At 33.3% G+C, this 11,095-nt stretch overlaps 1 protein-coding gene and 1 pseudogene across 1 annotated transcript; one reads left to right on the forward strand and one right to left on the reverse strand.

The window, feature by feature from the left end:
* Window positions 1–258: 258 nt before the first annotated feature.
* Window positions 259–3,027, reverse strand: LOC107879151 (annotated as a pseudogene).
* A 1,088-nt stretch (window positions 3,028–4,115) lies between these two features.
* Window positions 4,116–8,487, forward strand: LOC107839017 (probable glycosyltransferase At5g03795). The gene is made up of 4 exons (XM_016682348.2): window positions 4,116–5,608; window positions 5,691–5,821; window positions 7,280–7,628; window positions 7,741–8,487. The coding sequence occupies exons 1-4, from the start codon at window positions 4,733–4,735 to the stop codon at window positions 8,386–8,388; spliced, it is 2,004 nt and encodes a 667-aa protein (XP_016537834.1). The 5' UTR covers window positions 4,116–4,732; the 3' UTR covers window positions 8,389–8,487.
* Window positions 8,488–11,095: the final 2,608 nt, after the last annotated feature.

Genomic DNA, 11,095 nt, shown 5'->3' on the forward strand with positions numbered 1-11,095 from the left:
ATATATATATATATATATATATATATATATATATATATATATGAAGGCTTTTTAAGTGTGTCCACCAAGCTTTTAGTCACATTAGTAGTTAAGTGTGTTATGTGTCCAAGCTTCTAATCACTTAAACTTTATACTGTTAAGAAATTTTAACTTTCTAATATTTGTATTCAAGAAAAAGTATGGAAAGCAAGATATTTTACAAAACACCAAAAATGTCCAACAATGTACATAAAAAAAATAAATAAACACATGGTTCTCTCAGTAGCAAAAGAACTCAAAAACACCCTTCCCCCTTCCCCAGAGCTTGGGGCAAACATACCCTTCCCCCTTCCCCAGAGCCTGGGGAAACATATGTTGCACACACATTAACAGTTTCATTCAACACAACTACTGGCAAAGCATGCCGTTCCCCGTCATGTGTTCTTCTTATCCTAGAACTAAGCTTCTAACAGAAAAGAAGCTTGCAGCATTGCCATATTTAGACGTGCTGTACTTTCGGTGCATGCCAGTGAGCTTCCCAACTGCTGTCTTCTGATGGAAAGAAACCATCAATTTCGAGCATTCTTTATCTGAGAAAATAAGGCACATAATTACACATCTTTGTCTATTTGATAAAGGGATATATATTTATAAGTATCTTTAAAAACAAAATATACTTACAAAATCTGATTCTTGTCGTAGCTGCTATGCTTCTTACGGTTTGCGTTCCACTCTCTGGACACACCGAGAATGCACTGAGCAGTAAAGACAGCTGTAGCAACAAACATTGATGGTGGGAATCTAAGAATTTTGTATTTAACCAGACATAGCTCGAGCAAGAAGAAAGACACGAGCTCCACCTGATTTAAACAATGACAAAAAATTGTATGAGTAGTGATTCAGATTATTGTGTTACTTTTTCATGTGACAAAGACGTTTAACCGACTTTTTCATAAGACTGAGAGGCTTTAAGGAATTGCCGCATAAACACATAAGTTGTAGGTACTGTCATGTTGAACTGTAAGGCATTAACTATCAATTTCTTCTGTGGATAAGAAAATGATTGAAATCATTTAGTGAGGAAGAAAAAATGGAGATACAAGTCCTAATAATGTAAGATTTTGGTCTTTAAACTAACCATTTCAAGCACTTCTTTTCTGGCATAAGCCTTGTCAGAGATCAAAATTAGATCCTTCACTACAGGTATATAAACTTCTTCATGCTTGCAAGCAAGAAGCAAAGTTGTTATTCTAATAAGCTGAAGTTTTTTCCTAATCACTGACTGAACCGCCAGGAATCTACCGATGAGATTCATAGTCAAATACAAGGTCTCTTCCATTAGTTCAAACTTGTAGTGAACCTATACATTGGATTAGATGTTAAATGAAACCTAAAATTATCACATTCTTCTTCATAAAACTTAGAAATGACATGTAACAGTAAACACTATATACCTTAATCTGTCAGTCAATAAGAATGCCTCTCATCCTCTCATTGATATCAAATTGTTGTTCCATATAGTTTGGAGGGACGCAGCCAGCGATCTGCAATTGAAAATGACATTAAAAGAAAGGGGTAAAAAATACATCTTCATTTCTTTTCAGATTTCCAATTAAAATTAAAACATTAATCATACTTGATAGAATAACATCACAACAGAAACAACCCAAGTATACCCTCCGTATGTCTATATATCCTATGTTCTGCACCTATTATTTTACTGACTAAAAATTGCAGTCCATATTGAAATAGACTAGCTTTTGTGAGTAATTTGACAATCTATTAAGCTTAATGAGATACTATCCAAAAGAATTAGATAATCAGTTAAAAAATATGGGACTTCTGCTAACTCTACACGTCATAATCTTAATGATCATGTACAACAAAAACAACAAATCCAGTGTATTCCCACATAGTGGGGTAATGAGCATGTACAAGTTTTAAACGAAAAAAACTTCTAACAAACAAATAGGGAGAGTAGAGATAACATCTCTACCTCAGCCTTCTTGTAGTAAGCATAGATTTCATCAATGTATTCCACTACAGTGAGTTCGTTCTTTTTATCAGAACTGTTTATGTCCACAACTGACCAATCTTCTGCATCTTTATCTCAATTTCCTCATCCTTAATCAAAGATTTAACTCATCAATGGAAATCCACAAGAAGTATATTCATAACCAAGATATATAGATCATATAAGCTTACCATCCTATCAATTTTCTCCATCATTACTTCAGTATGCTGCACAAATATTGGCACGTCAAAATAACCAGTGGCCTTGTAATCTTCAACATCGATAATAATGCAGTCTTCTATTTCATTTCTAATTGGTGCCACTGGGATCGATGGCTTTGATATCTGTGGATATACAATGTTAACAATAGCTCAGTTATAAAATAAACTAGGAGGAGATAAACATTGTACCTCAACTGTTGGTTTCTGCTGTTTGTTCGCGATTTGTGCAGCTAACTTCGTGAAATATCAGTAACCCCACATACAAATTAAACATTACTCTATCTTCAACTCTAACTTTATAAATTCTACGGCCAAGCGCCTACTTAGTATCATGCAACCAAGAAATGAGCCAAACCTTGTGATCGGACAAACAACATTGGCTTTGTTTCTACAATGACATGAAAATAAAGTTAAAACAGGTAGATAAATCAAGATTAAACTAAAAATCGAATGACCCCCTTTCGCCCCTCTATCTATACACCTGGCTCTACTAATGAATAGAAAAGTTACAACTTTACATCAAAGTTATAAAGATAGCAGGTAGATATTAGCCAATCCAAATATAGATTAGGATAACAAGTGATAATACTGTGTCATTCAAAGGTCGACCACAAGTTGCAAGTGAATAAAATCACTCCTTCGAATCCACAGCACAAGAGCCAAACACTAAACATTTGGGCAACACATCTTTTCCTTTAACGTATATATTTTTGGCTCTTAAAATACATGAAAAATGAACACAATTATAATATATGCGTTACCATAAGTACAAAAATGACAAGATGAAAAGTTTAAAGATAGTAAACCTACCATTTCGACGTATTCAATCCACACTCGATGAACGCTAAAAAATCAGTGTTCAAGCTCGACAGATTATTAAATGCTTCAATGTCACAGATGAAAGGATGCTTCTGATAAAAAATGAATTGCGAAGCATCCGAATCAAAATCTGCCACATATGGTACCGTCGTTCTTTTTCTTAGCCACCGTACTGTTCTCTAAACAGCTGCTGGACCGTCCTCCAAATCACCAGCTGAAGATAAAGTCGGTGGAGCAGGAGGAGACATCATTGGAGTAGGGGAGCTAGCATCCGCAGTAGATGCAAATGCATCAGGTGCGGGTGTTGGACTGTCTCCGGAGCTGGTTCTGGTGCCGGAGAAGGAGCTTTTCTAAACAATTCAATACGGAGGAGTATACTGTCGATGGTGAAAATGCAGAACGGAGTAGAGTCGAAGATAGTTGAAGCTACAATGCCAACCTGAATATGAAAATAAATAAAACATGAAAATAAAGTTAAAGGAAAAAATAAAAATTCAAAATAATAAAAAAATAGAATAATAAATTTAAAGGAAAAAATAAAAAAGTGAAAAAAGTAAAATAATAAAAGTAAAGGAAAAATAAAAAAATAAAAAAAATAAAAAATAAAATTTGAGAGATAAATGAGTATGAAAAATTTAAAAATATATATTTAAAGGGTAGATGGACAAAATGGTACTTTTAGTATATTAAAAAGTAAAGAAAGCTATTTTTTAAAGACATTCTTATTTAAAATCAAATATTTAAAACCACCAATATTTCAATTCATGACATGAAATTTCCCGTACTCCAAATATTGTGTCTATCAATGTCTAAAAATTCGTTCTCTAATTTTCTTGGAAGTACAAAGGCCTAAAAGAAAGAACCAAAAATCTGACTAAACAAGGACATGTGCCATGTGGCATTCATGTATTAATATTTGGAAAGCGGAGCCCAAAATCTAGCCTCTTGCATGGCTTTGCTGACTTGACTTGTTCAATTCCAGTACTCTTTATTCGCCAACTCTCTCTATTGGTAGAGGCAATACTTCAAATTTGGAATTTTAGCTTTGAAATTCCTTTTCAATTGTTTTAGTTTTCCTGACGTTGGATATTTGTTTAGAGGTTTGACTAAATTCAACCTAAGTCTCACGATTGGATTGGTAAAATCTTTGTGAATCTAGCTATTAGAGGTTATTGTAAATAATTTTGTAAGGATATTAGTTATAAATTGTAATAATTTAGTGCTATTTTGGTCTTATTATACTAATAATTTTTCCGGTAACCGAAACTAATTTGGACTTATTTCAAATTTGCCGAATAATAATCGGTCATCATATCACACATTTCTTCTCCTGCTAGGGCTAAGCGGTGCATGTGGTATTTATAAGATACCGTCTCATCAACCTATATCTAACTTCTGTTACCTTTGTGATTTTTCTTCCATTTTTTTCTTCTCGAATTTTTCAGAATTCTTGGTTTAATCATAAGGATTATATATCATGAATTTTTCTTTGAAATCTCTTTGCAAATCTTTTTGGTTTTAATTCTTCCTTTTGTGATAGGTAAGTGGTAAAAGAACAACATAACCCCCTAACCCCACAAAGTGAGGTCTAGGGAGGAAGGGTAGATTGTACCCTGACCTAACCTCCAAGTAGAGGTAGAGCTGTTGTATTCGATAGGCCATCTAGCTTCAAGAAAGAGGTAAATTCAACAGAGAAATTATGGGTTCTGATTTTCTATGCCGCGCTGAGACCAGGAGAGTATTATGGGTAATGGGAGGTGTTTTTGCATTTTCATTACTTGTTCAATATTTTGAACTTCCATATGGCAACTTTATAGGCTCCTTATTTTCTGGTTTAAATTCCAATAGAATGAACAACAATAATACGCAAATCAATTTTACTGCTGGATTCGATACGAAAATCAAGAGTGGTAAACCTGGAGTGGAATTGCTTAAACCAAACAGGACCTTAGCACCAGAAGGCGCTAAGGAATTTGGGAATATATTGAAAGGTCATGTAGTCCCAATGTTGGAAGAAAACAATAAAGATGATACGGTCCCTCTAGCAGCGAATGTTGAATCAGCGCCAATGATTCCCCTAGCTCCACAAATTGATGATAATTTGACTGCTTCGAGTAATTTGGCTACTCGGAGTGATGAAGTAGCTGGTATTGTCCCTTTAGCATCGTATTTCCCATCAGCGCCTATGATTCCACCAACTCCACAAGTTTATGATAATTTGACTGCTCCAAGTAGTTCCACAACTACTCGGAATGTATCAGCTATTACTGTCCCTTTAAATTCGAATGACACAATACAGCTGATGAATTCACCAGCTCCTGCTGTTTCACTTAGACATGTTGACGATAATTCTACTGTTCTGTCTAGTTCGCGTAATGCTTATGGTGCCACCCCTGCTCCAACTGAAGCAACAGGGCAATTAAGAAACAGTCTTGCCTCGTCAGGCAATGGTTATACTATGACCAAAAAAACTCCTGTTGCTAAGAAAGAATCAGATAAGCTAGTAAAAGGTGTTGTGTCGATATCTGAAATGACTAATATGTTGCTTCAGAGTCATCAATCAAACCTTTTAACGGTATGTCTACGCATATGAAAAGCTATATAATACGTTGAATGTAATCGTTTTTTAATTCCTTTTGCTTATTAAATTTTTCCAGAATCCAATGTGGTCTTCTGCGGGTGATGAAGAATTGTTGAGTGCAAAATCACAGATTGAAATTGGAGCTAACAGTATCAGTGATCTTGGCCTATATGCACCAGTTTATCACAATGTTTCAAGGTTTAAAAGGTATACTTAATTGCATTCAGTAGTGGTATTTCTGGATTTCGTAGCTTTCGTTGTCTTACAAATTTCATTGAATGCTCTGTACTTCTTTCCTTGTTAATTGATATGGTTTCTTTATTGTCGTATTCCTTTTACGTAAATACTTTGATTTGCTGCACTTGAGCCGAGGGTCTTGCAGAAACAGTCAGAGCCGGCCTAATGTAGAAGCAAGACAAGCAACTGCTTTAGGCCTCACCTTTGTAAGGGCCCCAAAGTTTCATCTAATTAATTGGTACCATTTGTTATTTTAAAAAAGATTTAAATATAACAATTTTTATTTTAAAAATAAGAAGTTGATGGTACTTTTGAGATAAATTAAGAAATGAAATACTCCTAGTAATTTTTGGAATCTCCCCCAAACATCTTTATGTATAAATAGCCCTATTTCCTCATTTATGCAGTCATCATTATCATAATATTTTCCCATCTACTTATGCTTGAAGAAGAGAAAATAGTGAGCAATAGCTTGAAGAAGAGAAAATAGTGAGCAATACCTTCCTCTTCTTCTTTTTTCTTTTGATGAGTTTATATTATTTGAGTTATGTTGTTTTTGCTCGTAGTTTATATTAGAAGAATTTGTTGGATCCCAAGGATACACCTTATTGGAAAAATATAGGACAATGTCACACACACCTCTAGCTTTCAAAGTATTCTATTATTTTCCTGATTATACAACACAATTTCTATCACAAATCACCAATATAATTGAATTAGGTGTCAATAAATTCAAGAAGACGAATAAAAGGTTGGTGATCAAATATAAATCCTCAAGAAATTATTGTTAAATAGATTTATATATGAATGTTCTTTTCTCTAATGAAAATTTTAAGGCCTCTCTTGAAGTTTCGCTTTAGGCCACGAATATCATTGAGCCACCCCTAGAAACAGCCTCTCTACCTCCACGAGGTAGGGTAAGGTCTGCATACACTCTACCCTCCCTACACCCCAGTTGTGGGATCACACTAGGTATATTGTTGTTGTTTGAATACATTTACTTGCTTGTTAGCATTCCCCCTCCCTTCTCACCCAAAAAATATTTTCTGCATTTACTGAAGTTGTGAAAAGATAAAATCTATTCATTGCTACTGTATCAAATTTTGAGCTATTGTCCAGTATATATGCAAGCATCATTTATAGGCTGTGTACTGCATGATCTGTTTGATCATTCAGGGTATAAACACTAATTTCTGTCAGCTTTTCTTGGTTACTATTAATTACTTGCATATTGGCCTTTGCTGGGTCAGATGAATCTTGAGATAACAGCTATATTGTTAGGACTCTCCAAAATGTTGTCACACCCGTGTCGGATCGTCCAAGAATGCACTACTTTTGGAAGATCCTTCACTCCTGTCGATATTTTTGAAAGAGTCCGAGCAACATAGAATAGCAGTATGTTTAGCAGATTTGTTTCATCATTTGCAGGAGCTATGAGTTAATGGAACAGAATCTCAAGGTTTACATCTACAAAGAGGGCAAGAGACCCGTATTTCATCAACCGCCGCTCAAGGGCATTTATGCTTCAGAAGGTTGGTTCATGAAGCAGTTAAAAGCAAGCCAGCAATTCCTCACCAATGACCCAAACAAAGCACACCTGTTTTACGTGCCTTTTAGTTCTCAAATTTTGGAACAAGTGGTGTATGTGCCTGGTTCTCACAGCTTCACCAACTTAAAAGCTTATTTGAAGAATTACCTTGATTTGATCAAGGGAAGATATCCATTCTGGAACAGAACACAAGGAGCTGACCATTTTCTTGTTGCTTGTCACGACTGGGTACGTTGTTACTAGTTTTTATTATCATATATGGTCAATCTGTTTCTCTATGTAGGCAGAGTAAGGAGTTGTTTATGGTGTTATAATGTGTCTTTCTCTTATTTTATCTTAGGCCCCGGAAGAAACTAGGTATGAGATGGCAAATTGCATAAAGTCTTTATGCAATGCTGATTTAAAAGAGGGATTCAAGTTTGGAAAGGATGCTTCTCTACCAGAAACGTACATTGTCTCAGCTGATACCTTGAGAAGCCTTGGGGGCAAACGTCCTAGCCAACGAAAATTCCTTGCTTTCTTTGCTGGAAGTATGCATGGATATGTCCGTCCTATTCTTTTAAAGCATTGGCAAAACAAAGATCCAATCATGAAAATCTTTGGCAAGATGCACAACAGTGACTACATCCGGCACATGAAGAGCAGCAAGTACTGTATATGCGCAAGGGGTCATGAAGTCAACAGTCCACGAGTTGTGGAGGCTATTTCTTACGAATGTGTTCCTGTGATCATATCTGATAACTTTGTACCGCCATTTTTGGAGACATTGAACTGGGAATCGTTTGCTGTTTTCGTCCAAGAGGAGGACATACCTAATCTGAAGTCTATACTCGAGTCAATCCCGCTAAGAAGATACCTGAAACTGTATAACAATGTGAAGAAGGTACAACAACATTTCCTTTGGCATCCTGAATCTGAAAAGTATGATACCTTCCACATGATACTTCATTCTATTTGGTACAATCGAGTTTTCCAGATTGCATCCTAGTTGTGGATTTGATGGTGTTGTAGCTTTTGTAAGGAAAAAAGAGAACAAAAATATAGTAAATTATTTCGATTGATTGGTAAATGCTACTCCCTAATGCTACTCCCTATGTCCCCATTTAAGTTTCTTACTTTTTTGTTGTTGTCTGTTACAAAAAGAGTATCTCTTTTCATGTTTAGTAAGTTTTCAATTCAAATATTCCAAAATCTATACACACTTAATGTAATACCAAAAATCTCCCATTGTTTTCTTAAATTTCTTGTCCAGTCAAACTAAGACACTTAAATTATGACAATTATGACGGAGGGACTATTACAATAGTGGTTGGCTAGTTTATAATTAATTATACAGGGAGTATCACGGGCAATTGTTAATGCGATGATTAATACTCCCTTTGTTCATCTTTATTTATTCAAAATACTAAAATTAGATGTTTTATCGTACTTCTTAAATTTAAAAAATCAATGAATTTACTCTTTCTCTTAAATATTCTACATTATCAAATACATTTTTGCAACCATTATATTTATTATATTTAAAGGGCAATATAATAAATTACTCTTATTAATTATTGTTTCTTATAGTGTGTCAAGTTGGACAAGTAAAGATGGGTGAAGAGAGTAATGCTACTAAGAGATTGTTAGTACTCTTTTTTTTATTTTTACTTGTCACTGTTTTCGTGATAAAATTTCATGTTTACTTGTACTTTTGACATGCTAAGAAAAGAATTTTTCTTATTTTATCGTTAGCATTAATTGTTTATTCGCTAAATTATTTTTAAGACATACTACTTAAAACATCAATTAACAGGGATAATATGATAAAATAGTTGTATCAATAATAATTTTCTTAATAAATTTGTCATATCAAAAAGTTAAAGTGAATGGAGGAAATACATATGATTACTCTGTCTTTAACTAATTTAATCCATTTATAGTTAGTACAAATTGTGATCTCATGTGATTACTTAAAAGTATGTTTCTGTCTTTAACTAATTTAATCCATTTAATTGTTAATAGACTTATTGTGATCTCAAACTCTATCCCGCTTACAATAATATATAAATTCTTTCATAATTTAGTACATATGTTATTTAATTTCGCCACTAAATATTGTACATTAGTTATGAGTTATGACAGCTATTATGCGGTTAATCAAATACTGTGTCAAGGAAACTGGTATTTATACTGTCAAAGCTCACTACTACATTGTTCTTATAGTTGAACATGTGTACTAGATAAAATGATTGAACAGTAGTAATAATATAGGAAATAGCACAATGGTTTTCTTCATGGTTATCAAGTGAATTTCACTATTTCAATATGTAAAACAAATATAGAGAAAATCACATCAATAACAATCTAAATTCCTTTATTACAAAATGATATGAACACGATTAGTTTGGAGCATATTAGAAGGGAATTCCACATATGGATGATAGCTTGCACCCGATGGAAGTTATGAAACAATTAAGAAGGTGTGAGTTATTTTCTAAATAGTCACTTTAGTTATTTTTGTTATAGACTATTTGTGTAAAGACAATAATTATAAATAATCGTCTTAGTCATTTTTTTTATTTAGGCTTTGATGATTTGAAAATTGAACTCTTTGAGAGTATAGGTGGAATTCTTTAGGCAAATTTGTTTCTCAGTTTCTAGATAATAAAGTTTTTCTCCCTTGATATTAATTTAATTATTGTCCACAATTGAATCTTTTTTCCTTCACTCTTCATCTTTTATGTCTCAACTATCCATTTTTGTTGTTTAATTTCGCATTTCGTTATCTATTCGAGTAGAATTGATATCATCTTGAATTCCACCACACTTTCAAAGAATAATCTTATCAAAATATGTAATTTTTTTATTTTTTTTTTCAAATTTTTTGCTACGTCGTTGCAATAGTTTATCTAATGCAGAAAAACTTGACCGTCTCTACAATTCTTCTTTTAGGCTAAAACTTAGTGATATAGTTTCGCGATTTAAGGCTAATCAAAAGAAAAGGAGAAAAGTCATGTTCCAAATATATTATTCCATTCAAACTTAGGATTTTCTCTCTATCCCTTGATTTTAGGCACCAATTTGGTAAAATCATTCCTAATTTTCTCTTTCTCCCATATTTCCCACGTTCTCCATCACATGAAAAAGTCCGGATCATAACGATTTCTTTTAATTGTTTTTATAAGTATGTATTAATTATGTGGGTATTAATATCAATTTCGCATAAAATAATACATCAATTTACTAATAATTTATGCATATACTAATTAAGCATGTTTCTAAATTATAAACCAAATTATATAATTCATACAGAAATTAATATATGAATAAACTAGCGGCTTTGAGCTAAAAGTGATAAAAGAGTTTGAAAATGAGGTGTAGGTGACACAAGTCTTAATAATTGAGATTTGGTGACAATTATTTTATTATGGACTAAGAAAGTAGGGTAAGTTTTAGAATAATCCATAAATTTTTAAATTTACACTTTTATCTAAATGTTTACCTAATATAACGAAAAACGAAGGAAAAAAAGACGCGTTTCTCTTTCTTCTCATTCATTGTTGTTTTTTCTCTCTTAGCGATTTTTGTTGTTCATTATTGCTACTGCTTTATTCACCATCTTCTACTTTATTATCATCTTCATCTTCATCTTGTTGACTATTGTTTTTGTTACTGCTACTGTTGTTATTTGACCAATTTCTTAGGTCAAATTT

Source organism: Capsicum annuum, chromosome 8 (assembly GCF_002878395.1).
Source record: "Capsicum annuum cultivar UCD-10X-F1 chromosome 8, UCD10Xv1.1, whole genome shotgun sequence".
Taxonomy (NCBI): Eukaryota; Viridiplantae; Streptophyta; class Magnoliopsida; order Solanales; family Solanaceae; genus Capsicum; species Capsicum annuum.

Excerpts from the sequence above, each read along its gene's own strand:
- LOC107839017 (XM_016682348.2), top strand. The coding sequence starts at position 4,733 with ATGGGTTCTGATTTTCTATGCCGCGCTGAGACCAGGAGAGTATTATGG. Across the intron at positions 5,609-5,690 it reads ATCAATCAAACCTTTTAACG|AATCCAATGTGGTCTTCTGC; the intron begins GTATGTCTACGC and ends AAATTTTTCCAG. Across the intron at positions 7,629-7,740 it reads TTGTTGCTTGTCACGACTGG|GCCCCGGAAGAAACTAGGTA; the intron begins GTACGTTGTTAC and ends ATTTTATCTTAG.